At 55.7% G+C, this 20,552-nt stretch overlaps 2 protein-coding genes across 2 annotated transcripts in view; both read left to right on the forward strand.

The window, feature by feature from the left end:
* Window positions 1–20,552, forward strand: part of LOC311196741 (protein NDRG4-like) — a gene marked incomplete at both ends in the record, with an annotated part of 721,213 nt that overhangs the window by 82,635 nt on the left and 618,026 nt on the right.
* Window positions 1–20,552, forward strand: part of HYDIN (HYDIN axonemal central pair apparatus protein) — a gene marked incomplete at its 5' end in the record, with an annotated part of 78,253 nt that overhangs the window by 53,408 nt on the left and 4,293 nt on the right. Inside the window, 28 exons of the mRNA XM_084270367.1 lie at window positions 233–431; window positions 1,256–1,355; window positions 2,418–2,517; window positions 3,002–3,170; window positions 3,449–3,678; window positions 3,911–4,025; window positions 4,575–4,779; window positions 5,099–5,334; window positions 5,915–6,066; window positions 6,803–6,995; window positions 7,703–7,808; window positions 8,389–8,649; window positions 9,319–9,461; window positions 9,831–10,049; window positions 11,032–11,192; window positions 11,751–11,872; window positions 13,167–13,413; window positions 13,731–13,943; window positions 14,606–14,744; window positions 15,044–15,209; window positions 15,572–15,719; window positions 16,523–16,730; window positions 16,999–17,220; window positions 17,714–17,883; window positions 17,979–18,177; window positions 18,355–18,513; window positions 19,056–19,336; window positions 19,665–19,884. Of these exons, the coding sequence (XP_084126493.1) occupies window positions 233–431; window positions 1,256–1,355; window positions 2,418–2,517; window positions 3,002–3,170; window positions 3,449–3,678; window positions 3,911–4,025; window positions 4,575–4,779; window positions 5,099–5,334; window positions 5,915–6,066; window positions 6,803–6,995; window positions 7,703–7,808; window positions 8,389–8,649; window positions 9,319–9,461; window positions 9,831–10,049; window positions 11,032–11,192; window positions 11,751–11,872; window positions 13,167–13,413; window positions 13,731–13,943; window positions 14,606–14,744; window positions 15,044–15,209; window positions 15,572–15,719; window positions 16,523–16,730; window positions 16,999–17,220; window positions 17,714–17,883; window positions 17,979–18,177; window positions 18,355–18,513; window positions 19,056–19,336; window positions 19,665–19,884 (5,083 nt within the window). The remainder of the gene's footprint in view (window positions 1–232; window positions 432–1,255; window positions 1,356–2,417; window positions 2,518–3,001; window positions 3,171–3,448; window positions 3,679–3,910; window positions 4,026–4,574; window positions 4,780–5,098; window positions 5,335–5,914; window positions 6,067–6,802; window positions 6,996–7,702; window positions 7,809–8,388; window positions 8,650–9,318; window positions 9,462–9,830; window positions 10,050–11,031; window positions 11,193–11,750; window positions 11,873–13,166; window positions 13,414–13,730; window positions 13,944–14,605; window positions 14,745–15,043; window positions 15,210–15,571; window positions 15,720–16,522; window positions 16,731–16,998; window positions 17,221–17,713; window positions 17,884–17,978; window positions 18,178–18,354; window positions 18,514–19,055; window positions 19,337–19,664; window positions 19,885–20,552) is intronic.

Below are 20,552 nucleotides of genomic sequence, written 5' to 3' on the forward strand. Positions count from 1 at the left end.
CCATGCCATAGGCACGTTGATCTTTAAGGCCCTTTGCAATCTAAACCATGCTGTGATTTCCAGCTTGTTTGCTGGTTCTGAATAGTCCAACAGCTCCACCTCATGGAGACGCTTGTAGCGCCCAGCTTCACGCCCCCAGGACCTCACTTCTCAGGATTCTGCCACTGAAGCCACAGCTAAATGGTACGTGGTTAGCACAACCACTGAGCTGAGTGTCTTCCTGTCTCTGCAGAAGGGAACACAGGACCCTGGTGCTGCAGAACAGCACCCCTCTTCCCATGAACTGGCAGCTCAGTGGGCTGGAAAACCTCGGCACAGACTTCTCCGTGTCCCAGGACAAGGGCACTGTTGAGCCCCGCGCTGTGTCAGAAGTCCATCTGTATTTAAAGGCCACGACGACACTCAACATAAAGAAGACTATCCGACTGGAGGTGAAGGCGTAGAGCCGGGCAGAGGGACCAGCCCAGGGATGGGGAATGCTCGCGGGGTTCCCTGAGGAGAGGGCAGAAGGGTTGAGGCGTCGTGAGGTGCCGTGCTGGCTGCCCCTGGAAGGGGGCGATAGTAGCTGAGCTTTCTCGGGCGAGTATGTTGTGGAGGCAGGAGGAGATGTGCCTGATGGACATAGGGGTGCTACCAGCCCGACTTCTGCTGCCTCCAGCTGGGGTTCCCCGGAACCCGGGCTGCATGCCTTAGCATCCACGTCATCCCAGATGATCAGCTGGTGCAGGGCTTACACCTGGGTGCTGAGGCCATGTCCCGAGCCCGTGTGACAACTGCTTTGCCGCTGCACGTGGTTGAATGCTCCATTGTCCGGGTGTCCGTGTGCTCCCTGCACCCATCTCGGAGTCTGGCCGGGGCTCTTCACGTAGAGCACTGAACTCTTGCCCTGGGGTTGTGTTCTCCGTGGTTTAGGGGCTGCATTTCAGTGAGGGTGCTGGGTGGTTCAGGAGGAGCGGGTTGGTTGTTGACGCCACCCGCCCGGGGACACCTCCACGCCTCTTGTGCCTCCCCGGGTGCTGGAGCGGCTTCTGCCAGAGCGTGGAGCTGGGCTGACGGACAGGGTTTCGTACCGCAGCAGAATCCTGCTGGGTCAGCCCGGTTGATGAATGTGTTAGGAGAGCTTGAGGACCTGCAGAGACTTGTCAAGCAGGGCAGGCTGTGGTGGCAGCAGCTGTCAGAGACCGGGATTCGTATATCATTTCCCAAAAGGGTTTAGGAGCACGTTTGAAGCAGTGTTTGTTCCCTCTTGGCTCAGGTCTCAGATGCAGAAAACATCCTGGGAATTGTTCAGATTGAGAACATCCAGATCTGCGCGGAGGCCCAAGACGTTGCTGTGACCATCAACATCTCTAAAGGTCAGTGGATGCCCCCAAACCCAAGTGCCTTGCCTCAGAGACAGGCAACCCAAGAAGACAAGATGGGATAGTGTGCAAGCGTGGCACGGGTCCTTAAAGCACATGTCCTGCATGGGCTGAGGCTGAGACAGCCTCGAGTCTCTCGCCTCCAAACTTCAGCTTTGGAGGAACTTTGGCCAGGAAGGCCAACGGCATCCTGGCTTGTGTCAGACCCAGCGTGGCCAGCAGGTCCAGGGCAGGGATTGTGCCCTTGTGCTCGGTGTCAGTGAGGCTGCACTTTGAGGGCTGGGTTCAGGTTTGGCCCCCTCACTCCAAGAAGGACATGGAGGTCCTGAAGTTTGTCCAGAGAAGGGCAACGGGGCTGGGGAAGGGGCTGGAGAGTAAACCTGAGGAGCGGCTGAGGGAGCTGGTAGCTGAGGTTCAGCCTGGAGAAGAGGAGGCTGAGGGGAGACCTTATCACCGCCTACACTGACCTTGACAGGAGGGTGTAGAGAGGTGGGGGTTGGTCTCTTCACCCAAGCGATGGGTGACAGGATGAGGGGAAATGGCCTCGAGCTGCATCAGGGCAGGGTCAGATCAGATGTTAGGAAAAAGTTCTTCACTGAAAGAGTTGTCAGGGCCTGGAACAGGCTGCCCAGGGAGAGGGTGGAGTCACCACCCCTGGGTGTATTTAACAAACGGGTAGATGAGATGCTTAGAGATATGTGTTAGCACAGGACAGGAAGGGTTGGACTCGATGATCTTAAAGGTCTCTTCCAACTCTGTGATTCGAAGCATGTAACACCATGGGCAGGGTTGGTTTGAAACACCAGTGATGTGGACAGAGGTTGGCAATGCCCCAAGGCTCAGCATGGCACACGAGCTCTTTGATCCGTGCTTGGAAGCACAGAAGCTGAGCTCCTCAGCTGCTAAACACTGCAGATACTCTCCGAGTAAGGAATGGGGCTGCAAAAGGAGCTGGAGAAAGCTGCTGGGAAGGGAGCCGTGCTGAGCAGGGTTTTGTGCCACCTCAGAGCTGAAGTGTGGGTCAGCTCGCTGATAGTTTCTTACCCCTCTCCGCAGGTGTAAACGGCGGCGTGGTTTTTGAGACCCTCAGAGTCATGGATGAGGAGAAGCGAGTGCTGACCCTGAAGAACAAGGGGAAGTACGACATTGGGTACAGGTGGGTCCCTCTGTCAGTAGGTGGTGGCACCATCCTTCCAGCCTGGGTCCCTCTGTCAGTGCCTCCCACCCGGGACTAGAACCTCTTCCCACGCTTGGCTATCTTGTGTTTTGGGTAAATACAACGTCTGGCCTCCTCAGTCTGAGATGGAGAGTCCAGCCATCCCCAGCAGTCCTTCACGCCCCAGCCGAAGGAGACACCCTCACATTTCAGCCGCTCGCTGCCGAGCTTCGTTTTCTTCCTTTGAGGGTCAGCTCATTTCTCTTTAGGAGCCTCTCCAGAGGAGGGAGTGAAAGCATTTGGAGCCCTCCTGGCTGCACTCAGGGTCTGGCACTCCCCAAGCAGAGCTGGGTTCTGTCTGGTTTATTGGTCTCTTCTTTGTTCTTGCCGGTTTATTCTTACCCTCTTGTGTGAAGTCCTGTCTGTGCTGGTGGCACCGACAGTTGAACTGATGAGTTCTCCGTTCCTTCTCTTCCCATCCCAGTTTCAGCCTGGAAACCGCAGATGCCAACATAGCCGACTTGGCATCTCACTTCACTGTCCAGCCACAGAAGGGCGTGCTGCCCGCCTCTGCGCACCCTGTGCAAGTGCAATTGCTCTTCCACCCCAAGAGGGAGCTGAATATTGAGGACAAACCCATCCTGCTCTGCAAGGTGAGCCGCCGGGACTGGGCAGTGTCAACACACCGTGTCTCGGGAGTGCAAGTGGGACACGTGTCTTCTGCCAGGAAGGTCAGTCAGGGAATCTTCTCTTGTACGTGTGCAAGAAGGTTTTTCAGAAGCCATTTGTGATGCTTCCTAAGCAGAGCTGAAAATCTGTCTCAGGAGGAGGTGTTTGAACAGGGAGGGTGAGCTGATGGCTGGTGGCAGGACCTGGTGCGGAGGTAGAGCCTGGCTGCCACTGTGCTTACCAACTCCTCCTCCGGCTGCAGGTGTTTGAGCCTGATAGCTCTGAAGGCGGCAGGACCATCACCGTCATCCCAGTGAGGGTGTTGGCGAAATCCGTGTTCAGCCACTACAGCATCTACCCCGCCTCGCTCAACTTTGGTGCCGTGACAAGTGGCACCAGGAAAACCTGCACCTTCATGCTGGAGAACAAAGGTGACCTCGACTTCAAATTCCACATCTCCAGACCAGAGCAGGATGCAGTGCAAAGGAAAAGGTGAAGAACCTGGGTTCTTGTCCATCTGCATCACCGGCGTGTGAAAAATGCCTCAGTATCCCCGTGTGTAGGGGGATAAAGCTGATCTGTCCATCAGCTGCAGCAGAAGGTGGTGCGGGCAGCTTTCTGGGAGCAGGAGGACTTTCCTCCATGGGGAGGGAGGCTGGCTTTGGCCTTGGAGAAAGGCAGGGGGAGCTCAGCATGATGGATGTTTTCTGCTTTCTCCTCTCAGTTCACAACTCCCAAAATCTGCCCACCCTCCCGAGAACATAAACGGGAGGAAAACATCTGCTACATCTCAGCAGAACAGGCTCTTGCTGTGGAAGAACACCAACCCCCTCACACAGGTGGGTGGCTCCGCTCCCTGACACGTGCTGCTGGAGCCTGGGCTGGGGTCTCATCACCATGGGAGGTGACGTGGTCTTGCGTGTGCCTGGCAGCTCAAGGCTCCATCATCTCCCAGCCAGAGCAGAGGCAGGAGCTGCTTGGTCCTGCTGAGGGTGCTCTGGCTCAGAGCTGGAGTTGTGGGGTGATGAGAGAGGAGCAGGTCTGCTGTTTGGTAGCCACAAGCCAAAATACATCTGGGAAAACCCCAGAGGCCCAACATCCCTGTTTGAACTCCCCATCTGTTGATTGGAGATGACCTTCTGAGGCTGAAGGAGCTCAGCTCCCACCTTTGCCCTTTACACCCAAGCTCCTCTCTTTGTGCCGCTTGAGACAAGCCTCCCCCTCCTCCCAGCATGTTCGTGTCAGCCTGGGGCTCCCTGCGGGCTGTGGTGTTGTCTCTGCCCTGGGATTGGAGGTCAGAGCCAGCGGGAGGCTGGGGAGCAGCAGCATGGTCCTTGCTGCTGGTATGGCTGTTGGACATCAGCCTCTGCCGGGGACTCTCTCTGCAGACTCACCTCACTGTGGGCATGTTTACGGTGTACCCTGGCTTTGGCTCCATCCCTCCTGGGGGCCAGCAGATGATCACAGTGGATTGCTACGCCAAGCTGCTGGGGACGTGCAAGGAGAGCCTGTCAATCAATATCAACAACAGAGACCCCAAGGACCATCCCTCCGGCATCCCCTACTCCCTGTTTGCCGAGTCCTGCCTCCCAGGTACGCCTCACCCACAGCTTCCCTGCCATCGGCACCCAGACTTACTCCTGGGACACACACCCTGACCCTAAATTTCCCCCTTAAAGCCCCCAGAGGTTCCAGTTCTCCAGTCAGCCATTGCAGAGAGACTGGGAGGGATGTGTGGAAGGATGAAGGGAAAGCAATGTCTTTTAAGACTGGGGGTGACCAAGCTCCATCCTCACACCCAACCCAGCTGGGTTTTGCGGTGACCTGGGCAGCTTCGGAGTGGCCAGCAGGGTCCAGATAAATTCAGCGGGAAGGCTTCTCGGTCCTCACCCTCCCTTTGATCTTCTTGTAGCATTTGTGGTTGATGACATAGAGTCCATCTTTGAGGAGCACCGAATCTGCAGCAGCATCCACCTCTGCCACGTCCTCCAGACAATGAAAGACAAAGGTGTGTTCATCAGAGATGAGAACAAATTCATCTTCACCAACGTCCTGGTTGGGCACCAGGCCACAGCTCGCTTCAAGATCCGCAACGTGGGCAAAGTCCCCTGTGATGTGGTCTTCTCCATCAAACCCATCCCTGGAAAGGTAAGAACAAGGAGCCTCGGGGACTGTCTCTCTTCTGTGTGGTGGCCTCCAGATGCATCGCAGCTTCTTGCCCAGACTGGCCTGGCTCTGGGCAGGTGGCAGTACATGGCAGAGATGCAGGTTGACAGTTGGGTTGAGTTCAGTCTGTCTCAAGCGAGGTTTTGATTCACCCCTCTGGCTCTTTGGTGAGAGACTTGAACCCTTCTCAGTATCTCTTGGGGTCACGCTCAGGGCCAGGGAGTGCTCTTCTGCTGGGCTGATATACCAGGGCTTCAGAACATCACTTCCTCAGACTCCCTGGTCTTTTCCTTCTCTTTAAGGGCCAGTTCTAGATCATTTGGAGGGTTTCCCACACAGTCCCACCTCCCACATGTGCTGGGCTGGCCGCTCGGTGCTCAGAACAAGCTTTTGCCCTCCTGGGCTTTACAGCAGCTCCCTGGGCAAGGTCGGCACTGCTCTGGAGTCACCCCTGGAGAGTGAGGGGCCTGTCTGGGACTGTTCCCCATGATGTATCGATGAGTAAGGCTGCATCGCCTTGAAGGGTGTTTCCTCCTAACACCACTCTGTGGGTTCCTCCAAGCTTGACAGCTACGTGAGCAACATATTCAAGGTGGATCCTGTCTGGATGAGTGTTCCCAGCTGCTCCCACATCTTTGCTACGGTGACCTTCACTCCACAAGCCACGCAGAACTACCAGTGTGCTTTTGAGGCTTCCCTCGATGCCCAGGCAAGGTAATTCACCTGGGGGGATCTTAGAGGTGACCTTTTCTGACAGCTGCCTCCCCTCTGGGAGCACGTAGACCTAAGTCCAGTAACCCAGAGTCGTTTGGTAGCCACAGGTTTGAGTCCTTAGCTTTAGACCACACAAGAAGCAGTAACAGAATCACAGAATTGTAGGGTATGGAAAGGACCTCAAGAGATCATCAGGTCCCTAATGACAAGATAGAGCCTCCTTGTTTATGTTAACATGAGAAGAACCCTTGTGATTCCCTGGGGGTACGTTGAGGTCTGTGCTGGCCGTGTTTGTGCTGGGGCTCCGACCTGCTCTTCTCCAGCCCTTGGGCTGCTTGAGGTGGGACACGCTAACTCAGATTTCTGCCCTGATGAGCAATTCCTGCTCTTGTGGCCTTGGCAATATCCTTTCCTGACACATTATTTACTCCTCCCTTCTTGCTTTGATACTACTCGGGTGCCTTTTGTGTGTCTCTCATGTCACTGCAGCCAGGGAGCTGCTGTGCCTTGTCTGTGTCCTTGTTATTTACCCGCTGTACCGCCTGATTCCATGGAGGGGAATGACTGCTCTTATTCCAGAGGGCTTCAGCTCTTGAGAGCAAATTGCTCTCATGAGTGGCTCTCATTGTACTGGGATGAGGTGGAACCTGTGTCCTGGGGTATGGGAGCAGCAGCCAGGGAAGTGGGAAAGGGGTTGGTACCAAGCGTGATGATGTCTCCTCTGTCTCCCCTGCAGCCCTGCGGCAGCTAAAGCACAGAGCCTGACCTTTGAGATCAGTGGAGATGGGAATCTGCCTCGCGTGACAGTCCTGCGCCCGGTCCTTCACAACAGGAGAGGGAACCCCCTGCTCCTCTTCAAGAAGCTGTTGCTGGGTGACTTAGAAAAACTCCCTCTTGTCCTTCGTAATGATGGCACCGTCCCCGTGCAGGTGAGGGCCTGCTCGGGGAATGCTCTGGTCTCATCCCACCAAGGAGAGGTCCCAGCAAACGCCAAAGGAAACCCTTCCCTTGTGCTCAGTGCCCCTTTGTCGCAGGACAGTGACCCCCTCGCCCTTCCCAGGAAGGGTGTTCCTCCTGGAGATGGGGCTTTCTGGCCGGTCTGTCCTTTGCAGTTACGTGCAGCACAAGAATTGGAATTTCCCCATCTCTCTTCTCAGGCTTTGGTTCTCCATGGAACATGCTATGGCCATGGTCACGGCAGATTCATTTGATGGCATTTCACTGCCTTGTAATTAAACTTGGTTGTAGTTTCACAGAATCCCAGAGCATTAGGAGCTCATCTAGTCCCACCCCCTGCCAGAGCAGAGTCACCCAGAGTAAATCCCACAGGAACGCATCCAGGTGGACTTTGAATGTGTCCAGAAAAGGAGACTCTCTGGACAGCCTGTCCCAGGGCTCCCTTACCGGGAAAGAGTTCCTCCTTACAGTTTAATTACACCCTGCTCCTTACTTGTAGTATTTCCTGTCCTGTTTGGTGTGCTGACACCTCCGAACCCTTTTGGGGTTTCCAATTGTACTGAAGCTTTGCGCTGAGCTGTGTTTGAAGTGGGCTGAGCCAGCAGCAGGACAGCGTTGATCTGCTGGAAAGCCCTGTACCCACACCAGTGTGGTCATGCTCTGTGTTCCTTTCCCTCAGCTGATGATAGACCTCTTGGACAAAGAAGGAGTTTTCTCCTTGAAAGCCAAGCCCACCACACAGTGCATCTACCAAGCTGCGGGCGTGCAGGACTCTCATGGAGAAGGTAAATTTGTAAATTCGGTGAAGTGTGGCTGTCTGCACGGGAAAAATGTCTGTCCAGCTCTTGGCTTGGCCCAGCACAGGCAGATGTTGATAGTTTGGCTCCTGGGGCTCTCTGTACCCCCAGTTTTACACATGGACTCTTTGCAAGGTTTCCTCCTAGCAAATTGTAGGAAGTTCTTCTGTTCTTCTGGACATGGTGGGTTGAGTTTTGGGGCGCTGTCAGCACTTGAATGGACTGTGTGAAGGTCTTTGCTATGAGTGGGGAGTTACCACCCTGACCAGAGACAGCCCTCGAGCCTGCAGCCAGCCAGCAGAAGCCAAACCCACTGCATAACTCAGCTTTACTATGGCAGGGGCTGGCTGGGTGCAGTCTGAGAGAGAGATGGGTGTTCACCTGAGGTTAAGATACTTAAGGAGCAGTGTGCATGGTGGTATGAATGTAGCAAGAGGGTCTGGAACCACTGATGGGAGAACCGGTGCTTAGAGGCAGCTGGATTCACCCTCTTAAGCATCTCAGACCCCATGGAAATGTTTTCTCTGCGGAGCTGTATGACTTTTCTCTGGCTTCCATCACTGTGTAGAGAGGAAGCCCCACACCGCTTCCCTGGTCCTGCATCACAAGGAATTAGCCGAGTTTGATGTGCTCTTCAAACCCAAGCTGGCCCAGCGTGTGGAAGCAAAGATCCACATGTCTGTGGTGGACAACCCTTATGAAGAGACCGACATTGAGCTCGTGGGTGAAGGCTACGAGGATGACTTCACGCTAGATAACATCCATGGACTAGTGGCAGACAGCAAGGTGGAAGACACTAAAGATGATCTGGAGGAAGGTGTGATTGAGGGTAAGAGAGGAGAGGCTGCCAAGCCAGAGCAAGGAACAGGGAAGCATGGTGCTGCTCACCCTGTGCCAGGGCAGGGGTGCTGTGGGCTTAGCACACGGATCCTGCTGCCTTTCATAGCCTGCAGAGCAGCCACGCTTGGGAAGGCAAAGGGACATCCTCTGTCTGGGGAGGAGCTTGTGGGCTGGCAAGGAAGGGTCAGAGATACCAGCGTTCCGCTGAGTATCCTGAAAAGGGGGTCTGCCGGCCTGTGGGGTGCTGTGGAGGTGAGGAGGACCACGTGTGATAATTTGTGGCCTCTATATAATGAGGTCTGTGCTGTCGCCCGCTGGACGTGGGGTTCTGTGAGCGTGCCCAGGGAGGTGGTGGATGCCCCATCCCTGGAAGTGTTCAAGGCCACGTTGGATGGGGCCCCGGGCAACCTTGTGTAGCTCCAGGCCTGGAGGTTGGTGTCCCTGCCTGTGGCAGGGGGGTTGGAGCTCTGTGATCCTTGGAGTCCCTTCCAATCCAGACCATTCTATGATTTCTGGGAGTGGTAAGGTGGGGAATGGCATCTCCCAGAGGGAGGAAGGCTTGGGGCAAGGAGAGGGGCTGGACACGTGTGTCTGTGTGTGTAAGAGGGGTGTATGGACCTCACCACACATTGAGATCCCTTCCTCTCGTTCCTAACAGCTGTCAGAGTGGATCACATCCAGTTCGGGGAGTGTCACATCGGGACCCCCTACACCGTGACCTTCACCATCACCAACCGCAGCAAGGTGGAGGCAATGCGCTTTGAGTGGCTGGCGGAACCCCCCTTTCACTTCTCCCCCAAGGTGAGCTGGGGTGGCTCTGCCTTTCCCCACTGCACAGCCCTGTCCCACACATTCCTGGGAGCTCCCCCTTATCAGCTGGAACCCACGTCGGTGCCATGTAGGAGCAATCCCAAATGACTCCGCAGAGGAGCTTTGCTCCATGCAGGAGTTGCCATCCCTCATCCCTGGCTTTGCTGGGGCCGGGCTCTCAGTCCTGCAGCAAAGGCTCCGTGTTACGGGAGGTGGCATCTCCTGGGCTTTATCAACCCTCGGAGAGAAGCGCAGGAAGATGGAGATTCCTGGCACGGCTGCTCACCACATTGCTCCCTTCACTGGCTGTGCTGCTCTGGCTGGGGATTGGAGTTGGATCTTCTCTCTGGTTCTTCCTAGGTGGGACACCTCCATGCCGGCTGCTCTAAGGACATCACAGTAACCTTGAAATCGGACGTGGCCGTTGCCTTCAGAAAGCACCCTGTGAAGTGCACGGTGGCGAGCATCACCTTCCAGCTGCCACCGGAGGACGTTCCTGACTGGGACGACCACCTGCACACCATCAAGTGGGTGGATGCCACGGAGGCCCCAGGAGCCACGTGGCCTCTCAAGAAGAAGGTAAGCAGCACAAATGCAACAGTGTAACATGAATGCTTGTGTAATGAGAGCTGCTGACGGTGCCAGAGTGATGTCTCTGCTGGCCGAGGGGCTCCCGCCTCCTCCTGATGTTTAATCCGTCCGTGAGGTTGACCAGGAGCCGAGGGAGGTCACACCCTATACGTTATGGTGGTTACATCTCTCCTTTTCCCCAAGGAGGAGGTAAACGCCGTGCTCTCTGGCTCGTGTGAGACGTGGGGAGCAGCACTAGCGCTGGGTGTGGGTGAGCTCTGAGCTCTGCGCTGACACCAGAGGTGTTGGCTGTGGTCTCTGTGTCGTGGGGCTCTCTTGTTATGGAGGCACTGTGTGGCCATTGTGCGGGAGTCCAGAGAAGCATCATCTCCAGAAGCTCCTCCTTTTGCTCTCATTGTGGCCAAACACACCTCTCCTGGGTGATGGTTCTTCCTTAGTTTCTCGACCATTGCAAAACCTGTCATCCAAACTGCTTCCCCATCAGAGCATCAGTGCTCAGAGGCTTCCCCAGTGACTTTGTTCCCACCCCAAAATGCCAGTCCCCAGCCCTACATGAGACATCTGGAAGCAACAATCCCCTGCTGTTGCCCTATATGAAACCCCTGGAAAGGAAGAGGTGCTTTCTATGTGTGTTCATTCGTGAGGTTCTCCACCCACAGAGCTCCAGTGGGAGAATTAAATCCCCATTTAGAGGTCTGCTGCATTTACAGAGGGCCAGCAGAAGGGTCGGACACTCTATACAGTTGAAGCACAGGGACTGATCCCTGCTCATTGTCCCCATGGGTGTATTTGTGGTCACAGTGGTGATTGCTTTGATCAGGAGGTAGAAACAGATAGTCCAGCAGAAAGGTCACCTTTCTTTGACACCTTTCCAGGGAAGGAAATGGGGATGGTGTGTTCCGGTATGGGGCTGGTTTGGCTCGGTCTGGCTTTCCGGGCTCTGCTCAGTGATTCTCCTCTCTCCTTGGAGGTGATCGAGATGGACCCAGAACCAGCTCACACTGTCCTGGAGAAGAGCAGCCGTGAGGTGGAGCTTCGCCTCAGCGCTGTCGTTGACTATGCCCAGTTCAAAATGGACATGGACACGATTCAGTTCCAGGAGACCCTGCTCTTCCAGACAAGGACGTTCACGTGAGTCCTTCCTCCCGGTTTATGTTCAGTCTCAGCTGCTCTTCATCCTTTTACACAGACCCTCTATGGTTTCATCCTTCCCAGGCCCTGGCTGGGTGCTGGAGCCCGTCTACCTGCACACAAAGCCAAGCAGGAGATGGTGGCTGCCATCCTGCCCAGATGTGCCAGAAGTTCAGTTCTGCTGTGCCTTTCTGCCAGGAGCAGCTGTGGTTTCACTTTCCTTGCATGTCTTCTGTCCTCATCTGCTTCAGGATGAGTTTGCAACCAAAATAACGTCAGGCTGAGACCTGAGAGCCTTAATCCAAGACCTTAATCCTAGAAACCCCTTTGATTAAGCCTCTGGGATACCACATCTGCCCTTTTCTCTTTGACTTCCAAACTTTGGAATACTTTCTCATGGGACACACCAGGGCCGCAAGCTGGACAGGGCAGAGCTGTCCGGGGAAGAAGATGCTCCTCAGCCTGAAGAAAGGGCTGCCAGGAGCCCACAGACCATGTCACTTCTCGACTCACTTGGTATTTATTGGGCTTTTTCCTTTTCCCCTCCTTGCTTCTCAGTTTCCAGCTGTCCAACACAGGGAATGTGGCCCTGGAATATACCTGGCTGGAGGCTGTGGAGGATGAAAGCAAAGCAAGCTGTACCACCAGCACCATGGAGCAGCTTCCGCCCAGTCTGGATGGTAAGGGGCTGTCTGGGGGTGCCAGGATTGTCTCGTGGGTAGCTAAGGGCTTGGGGAGAAGACACACCACCTCCAAACAGGAATTGCTTTTCCATCCCTATCCAGTCATCCACTTTTATCAGCATCTTCCTTCTCCTTGCCCCCTCCCCGCATTTCAGACCCTCTGGCACTGGCTCCGACGCGTGCGCTCTGCGTGGGAGCTGAGTGTGGCTCAGGGGGAGCTGCGCCATGGGTCTGGACTGGGAAGGGGGTGTCAGGGCCCCTCTTGCTGGGAAAGCTGAGGTGTGACAAGTGAGTTAACCAACCTGCTGGCACCATCTGGGCACAATTCCCAAAAGTCACCATCTAAAACAAACCCTTCTGGCTCGGGCCTGGGAGTGTTTGGTGCAGGCAGGGACCCTGCTCGCAGCAGCTGTGGAGCTTGATGGGGTGGCAGTGACTCATTTACCCCCAGGGATGATGTCAGAGCACACGGTCTCCTTGGGAGCAGTGTGGAGGCTGGGCTGAGAGAGGAGAGCTGCCAGCTCTGACGCTTCCTAGCAGGAGCAGCCCGGCTGGCCGAGAACCCGGTGCCGGCCTCGATGCCAGGAACGTGCCAATCTCCCTCCCATGTGCGTCCCGGTGCTGGCTCTTCCCCGGCACGGGCATGCTCCTGCTGATGCTGGGCTGGGCTCTGCTGAGCTCTCTGGCGTAGGTTGGGAAAGCCTGGCAGAGAGGAGGAAGGGAGGAAGGGAGGAAGGAAGGAAGGAAAAGGGTGTGAAGGACGGAGCAGCGCTGTCCCCCACAGCCACCGCACCCAAACGAGCACCCCAAAACGTCTCTCCGGTTGGCTGCCGGGTCTGGTTTGGGAACAAATGCTGGCCAGGAAGCACTCTGCAGGAAAGGTTTGCCTCAAGCGACCGGGCCATGGAGATGGAGCCAGGGTAGTCCTGGTCCCATTGAACCCCCCATCTGCCAGCCCAGTGCTGTTACAGCAGGATGCTCAGTGGTGCGGTGTGCTCCAGGCAGTTCTCGGGGCCTTTTCGTTGTGCTTGTTGCCCCCAGCTCTCGCTTTCACATGGATCCCCCGGGACATTTTGGGAATATGATTTAGGAAGCAGTAGCCTAGAAGCAAAAAGCCAACTGGCCGCTCTCCCTGCTCTTCACGGGGAGTCCTCCTGATGAAAGCCTGTGGCTGGAGATGCTCCAAGTACATCCCAGCTCACTCCTACCTGCCTGCACCAGGAGGCAGAGCTGCTGGGAGGGTTTTTTTCCTTGACAGATGTCCTGCTATATAACCCTTTCCTTATCACAGGGGATTTGCTCTCCTCCGCTTCTGGTAGCTCTGTGAAGCTCCAGCCCAGCCATTTGAGCCAACTGGACCACAGTGTGGAGCGGGTCTCTTCTTCCGCAAGCTGGTCTTTGAACACCACCCGTGCCCCCTCCCTGCCGTTCTCCATCGAGCCCAACAGCGGCACCATCCTTGCTGGCCAGGAGCAGCATTTCCAGATGAAGTTCTCTCCAACATACATGGGGGACTTCGAGAGCCGTATGCTCTGCAGGTAGGAGACGTCCAGGCTTCGCTTGCTTCTGCAGTCGTGGTTATACCTCGGATCGGGGTGGGTAGGAGTGCAGATCTGGCAGCAGCCAGCCCCAGAGAGGCAGAGAAACTGCACATGTACAGGAGAAAAGCAAGATGAGCATCCAGCCTTGGTAGAAGGAGGTGTGGAGACACGGGAAAAAGATGTTGAGTGAAATATTAAGCTCCTGGAGGGTTGCAAAATCTGGAACGAGAGATCCAGAGAGGGGGAGACACAGGTCACCAGTTAGCCTGGCCACCACCAGCTAGCCTGGCCAACACCAGTCCCTTTCTTCCTAGGATTCCAAACCTGAAACCCGATCAGAAGGGCCCAGAGGTGGCTGTGAAGGGGAGAAGCCTCATGCCCAGCTGCCACTTTGACCTGGAAGACTCCGACTACATCACGGCAAAGAGGCGCAACCCGGAGTTGCAGGGATCTGAGGAGCCAGAGCTCGATGTCAACAGGAAAGTGATTGAGATCGCAGCAGTGGGACTGCGCAGCAGGAACAGAAGGTGGGTGTGGGCATGGCTTCTGCTGGTGGTCTCCTGATCACCCCCCATTAACCAGAGGCTCTTTCAAACCCTGAGGCACATCTGTACCTTGTCTGTGATCTGATGGTGCTTGGCCAGCAGTCTGCTTGGTACCATATTCCGAAGGAGCCTTGCTGGACTTCACTTTACCGTTTTGCCTTCATCTTGCCGTGCTGTCATGCAAGAGTTTGGCCATCGAACCCCGGACTGCGTTGGGTGCGCAGGGACCTCCGAAGGCCATCTGCCCCCTTCAGTGAGCAGGGCCACCTTTAGCTAGATCAGGTTGCTCAGAGCTTCATCTGCCCTGACCTTGAATATTTCCAGGGATGGGGCCTCCACTACCTCTCTAGGCAACCTGTGTCAGGGTCTCTCCACCTTCAGAGTGTATCCCTGCTAATTTCTTCATTGATAGCCACTAATCGATAGCCACTAATCGATAGCCACCTGGGAAACAAGGCAAGTGAAGTGTTTCTAGGTGAAACACCTCAAAAGCAGCAGAAGTGTTCATGCTCCCAGTGTCATGCCCCTGCACCAAGTAACTCCTTCCAGATGGTGTCCAGGACTGGCAGCGCCTGATGTCAGTTACGGCACAGCATCATTAACCACCCAGCACCTCATTAGTCCTTTTTTCTTTGTGTGCCCAGGACCATCACAGCTGTGAACCCAACCAGTTCTGCGTGTTCCTTCCAATGGACTTGCCAGGACCCTGCAGGGCCACCAGAACAGGTGGCTTTCTTCTGCCACACAGAGAGAGGTCACATCCAGCCCGGGAAGAAAGGAGAGGTAGGTGCAGAAGGATGAAGCGGGTGGGTCCCGTACAGGTGTGTGCCAGTTTGATGCCGGCTACGTCTCCGCTGACGGGGTGTCCCACCTCAGCGGGAGCTTTAGCCAAGGCCGTGGAGAGACCAAATGAGCCATCAGACAAACGTGTTCCCACACTGCTCTCGTCTGCCACACTTTGGGGTGCAAGCAGCACATGGGCTTCTCCAAGCTGTCGGCTTCCAGCGGGCACAGCCTGCATCCCTCTCCCCTTACCCTGCCCAGCACAGCAGCTCTCCTTCATTTCCCTCTTTCTCTCCCAGATCACGTTTGAGTTCATCCCACGGCGCCTGGGCATCACCGAATCCCTCTGGCTCTTTACAATCCCTGCGCAGAGCTTTTCGGTCCCATTCCTGTTGGTGGGCAATGCCACCGACCCACTGGTGAACCTGGACAGAGCACACCTGAACTTCCCTTCCCTGTTAATCGGTGAGCACCACGGTTACACCTTGTGCGCTCGGACACGTGCCTCTCCAGGGGCCCAGCAGTCCTATTATTCCAGCCATCTTCCACGAGGAAGCTGGGAAAGGGGCTCGTGTGAGCGGAGCATCCAGCATCTGGCACCCAAGTGTGTGAGGAAGACGAAGGGAGGAAGGCGTGTGTCAGGGACAGGGTTGTTTGGGGACGATGTGGGGAGTCCGGGAGGGTCAAAAGGATGTTTCCACATTGGCATCACAAGTGTGCAGTGCTGTGAGCAATGCTCCTCACTGGGAAGTGCTGGGGTTGGTGCTGGTGTGGTGGGACAGGACAGAAGAACCGGAGGTTTTCAACAGTCACTTTGTGCTCCCCAGGGCATGAGGTACACCACACTATCTATATGATCAACAGTGAGAAGGAAGCCTTCAGTTTTGCCTTCAGAAAAAGCTCTCTCCTCTCAGAGGGAGGCAAGACATCTGTGAAAATAAAGCCCATGGAAGGCTCCATCGCTCCCCTTTCAAGGTAACACGGCTCACTGGCCAAATCCCCCTGTTGCGCTGTCAGAGCGGTTTTGAGGCTCGTTCCCCCCGCAGTCACTCTCGGTGATAGCACACCTCTGCCTCTTTTGTTCCTTCCAAGGGGGACACTGTGAAACTGCAGGTTTCTCCTGCAGTGGTTGTGTCGGGGTCCTCTAGGCCCCCTTCCCAGAGAAATTCAGTCTTTGGCTCTTGTACCACAGCTCAGTTGGGGGATGCTGTAAATCCCCGAGCCAGCAGTTTGTTGCTGGATACAGGGTGAGGGAGCACCCTGCTTCAGCTCCTGGGGCTCCCCAGAGGAGTGGTAGGTCCTTAAGTCTCTCTAGTTGGGTTGTTTTTGATGACATTCCTGGGAATTACATTGAAATCACCCATAATAATTACACCGAGGCAGTTTGGTGGCACCCATGTTGTTGTACTGCTGTCGTGGGAGCTGGATGATTCCTCCTTGGAAAGGTGATGTTCCCCCAGATGGGAGAGATGAGGCATTTCTGGGAGTGGCCTCCTTTGTGTGTGGGATAGGAGCTTCAAGCTGAGCCTGCCCTGTGAGCAGTGAGGTCAGCGTTACCTCGGGGCTTGCTGCCTTGTCATCGTATCCTCTGCCCTCTCGCTGCATGGGATCGTCGAGTCCCAAAAGGTTCTCAGAAGCACTGGAAGGACAGAGAGTTGTTCCCGGTTTCTCGCAGGCTTCGAGTCCCTCCAGAGCCGTTCTTTCATAGGGCAGGAAATGTGGGGCTGAGAAAGCTGAGAGAGAGCAAAGAGAGCAATAAAAGGGTCTTGTCTCTCCAGGATTCCCATCACAGTCTCCTTGACACCAGTGCTAGAAGGAGAGGCGGTCTACAACCTCAAATGCAATGTCAAGAGGAAGATCCATCCCCTCTCCTTGAATATCAAGGTCACCAGCTGTCGCATGAACGTGTCTGTGAGGTGTGAGGACAGTGACGGCTGCGCCACTGAGCTCAGCACACAGGAGGTCAACGTCATTGATTTCAAGGAGGTGAGAAGCTCCCCGAGACGCTTGCCTCAGGAAAGCCCTGTGAGAGGGGGCCTTAAACCGGAGCTTCGCAGATACACGTGGGCAAGACGGGGTGGGGTGGGTTTTTTTCTTTTTTCATGGTTCTCTGGAGGGAGGGGAATCCATCTTTTGCGCAGGTCGTTGGCTGAATGTGGAAGGTACCAGTGCTCCTTGGGAAGGGGTGTTTGCTGGCCCAAGTGATGCATTGCATCTGCACCAACCGCTGGTCCTTGCCACCTTCTCCCTGCAGGTCCATCTAAACGAGAACATCAGCCGCATATTCACCATCTGCAATAACAGCAAGTTCGACTTGACCTTCTCGTGGGAGCTGAGTGGTGCCACAGACCGTAAACAGGTCCTCACCATCGCCCCTCGGACAGGCACCGTGCAGGCGGAGGGGGAGGTACAGACCCAGCTGGCTTTTCACCCAAAGAAGATGTGCTCTCTAAAGGATGTGGAGCTGATACTGCAGGTGAGGGAGGCATCAGCGTTGAGCCCGGGACCTTCGCCTTCCCTACGCGGCAGCTGGGCAGGAGGAGCTCTGCGCCAGGATGAGTTCTGTGGTTGCAGAGGCTGATGAAGGCCAAGAGGCTCCTGCTGCTGCAGCAGAGCCGGGCAGTTTCTGAGTGGAACATTTTCCGCTTTGGGAAGTGCTGTCCTGGCAGGACACATCCTCCAGCTCCTCTCTGCCCTGAATTTTGCAGGGGCCCCAGGTGTACATGGGGATGGAGATGTTTCTCCTTGCCTGGTCCCGCAGCTCGGCAAGGTCTTGCCAGCACGTGGCTGTGCAGAGCAGGGCTGTGATTCCAAAACCCCTCTCAACCCAAGCCTTCCATTTTCCATTTTCATTCTGGGGTCCTTTGGCACCTCCTTTTCCTTCTTTCACTGCCCTGTCCCCTTCCTCAGCCATCTCTGATGTCATTCCCACCTCTTCAGCTGGCTCACGTTCTCTTTCCCCTCACCAGATCGGCAGGGGTCCCAAGTTCACCTGCGTGTTCCGTGCCACCGTGGTGGTGCCCACTGTCCACTTCTCCACCAAAAACCTCAACTTTGGAACCTGCTTCATCTACCACGCCGGGATGCCACTGGCCCAGCAGACGTTTGTCATCACAAACAAGGCAGACAAGGATGTGAGGTAGGGAGAGGAGACAGGAAAGCCCTGAGTGGCCCCAATGATGTCATCTGAGCACACGCAGTCTTGTGACACCTCTTTGCTCTGCTTTCCACCAGATTGAATTGCTTGTTCACTAACACCGCACACCTGAAGGTGGACTTCCCAAGGTCCACCCTCTGCCCGGGAGAGACAGTGGAGGTGCCCGTCACTTTCTGTCCCCAAGCGGTCACGGCATACCACGAGCTCATCCCTTTTGAGATCAATGGTCTTTGCTGTCAGACTGTTGAGGTGCAAGGAAGGGGCACGAAAATGAAGGTGAGGTGAAGCCCAAGCCCTGGAAGCCCACATGGCAGCCAGCCCGCCTGGCGCTTTGTCCTATTTCCATCATGGCTCTCCCCCAGCCTACCACGGTTTGGTTTTCTGCTGCAAGGGTGGTAGCAAAACCTTTTCTCCTTCTTCCTTTTCACTTTCTGTTAATCCCTCCTGCCTCAGGTTGAGGTTGTGGAACCACGGGGAAGGGTGGTGGAGCTGGGAGCCCTCTCCATCGGCCAGACGGTGAAGAAGACTGTCACCATAGCAGACAGGAGCGCTGTTCCTCTGGCTTTCAAGCTCAGATTCAGGCCCAGCAAGCCAGAGCTGCAGGAGGCTGGGGTAAGGTCCTTTCCTTTGCTGGAGAACACTTTGGTGTTCTCCCTACGGGGTGCCTGCAGGTAGCTTGCAAGCTGCTCTGCGTGGGAGCTGGTACCAAATTAGTACAGCTAATGAAAACTGTGTGCTGTCCAGTCCTCCCTGGCAGGACTGCTCCACCTTCCGATAATTGGGGTGCACATGCCTCATCTGAGCGAGGAGTCAGGAGCCCCTTAGCAGCCCAAAGTGAGGAGAAGGGACAATTCTTCTCACCCATCTTGCTCCTTAGGATGTGGCCATGTAGGTTAGATATGGAAAGGTAATCTTTAAGGACCGAGAGTCAGCAGCTGTCTTGGAGCTCAGGTGAGACTACTTGGGGAGACATAGTCCAGCTCACCACAGCCAGGCAGAGGTGGCACAGGGAATACCTTTGGTATCTAGGGGTACGTACTTGGGAGCGAGTGGGGTTGGGGCGATGCTGATGGGGACAGCATGGGATGGGAAGACTGTGGAGGGTTCACAGCTCCGTCCCGAATGAACTAGTCTCCACTTGTTTCTTTGGGTAGGTTATCTGCTTGAAAGCCATCAATGAACAAAGCATGAAAGCCAGAGGAGGTATCTATAAAGTGGAGGTGACCTTCTCCCCAAAGTGCCGCATCCAGCCATTCACTGAAGAAGTGATGATGGAATGCAACGGCGTGGTGCGCTCCCTCTTCATGCTGCGGGGCTCCTGCCAGGGCATCCATGTGAGCTTGAACCAGGACCACCTCAGCTTCAACGCGGTGGTGCTGCAGAGCTACACGTCCCAGCGCATCATCATGCAGAACACAGGCGACATTGGAGTCAAGTAATGCAAAACTCTGTGGTCTCTAAGGGCTGGGAGCTCGGGCAAGGGTTGGATGGGGCTGTAGCTTGCTAGGATAGTTCCCTTCTGCTCTTCCATCCCAGCAAGGCTCCTGGAGCCAAGGCAGTTAGTAAGGGATACCACCAAATGCTTGTTTGTGGCTGGGTGCAGCTGAGTCCTGCCTAGCCCAAAGCCTTGTTGCCAGGTGTCTCAGCACCGTGCCTGAGATCCCATGGAAAAGCCCACAAGAAGCTTGGAACCAGCATGCTGTGTTTGCAGCCTCCCCCCCTTCCTAATCCTTTCCTCTGATCCTTGTGCTTTCCTTGGCCAGGTTCAAGTGGGACGTTGAGAGCTTCAAGCCGGATTTCTCCATCAGCCCCACAGAGGGTTACATCACCCCTGGCATGGACGTCCCCTTCGTTGTGACCTTCCACCCCTCAAAACTGAGCCCTGCTTTCCAATACGAGGGTCTGCAGTGCTTCATCCAGGGCAGTCAGCCACTCCGGCTTACGCTGGCAGGATGCTGCGTGGAGACCCCTGTGATCAGAGAGGTAACCCGAGCAGAATCGGGATGGATCCCCACCTTACCCCACACCCTTTGAACCATGTCTGTCCCAGGGCAGGGACTGGAGGCCGCTTCCTCCTGCCTGTTGCCATGCCTCAGTCCCAGAGCAATCTGCTGGGTGGGATTCCCAATGTTTCTGAGCCCTGAAATTGCTTTCCCTCCTTTGTTAAAGGTTCTGCTCCTCCAGCGAGCACCTCAGGGACACCCTGTGGGGCTCTTGGGAGAGACCCCAGCTATACCATAGCTTTAGGAGTGGGAGGAGACTCTGCACCCAGCTCTTGGGGCACACGGATGCAGCTTGCCGGGCTCCTGGCCCTCGGGAATGCTGCAGGAGGGCGCAGCTGCCTCTTGCTCTCAAATTATCGCTTCCAGCCAAGGGGGAGTGAAAGGGCAGGCGCTGATCTCCTCTGTTTGGGGACCAGGGACAGAACCCAAGGGAACAGCATGAAGCTGCACCAGGGGAGGGTTAGGCTGGGTGTCAGGAAGAGGTTCTGTACTGAGGGGGGGGGGTGGGCACTGGCACAGGCTCCCCAGGGAAGCGGTCACAGCCCTGAGCTGGGCTGAGGGCAAGAAGGGTCTGGATGATGCCCTCAGTCCCATGTTTTGACTTGACTGGGCCTGTGTGGAGCCAGGAGCTGGACTCGATGGGCCTTA

The sequence above is a fragment of the Gallinula chloropus genome (assembly GCF_964237585.1).
Source record: "Gallinula chloropus genome assembly, chromosome: 13".
In the NCBI taxonomy this organism is placed as follows: domain Eukaryota; kingdom Metazoa; phylum Chordata; class Aves; order Gruiformes; family Rallidae; genus Gallinula; species Gallinula chloropus.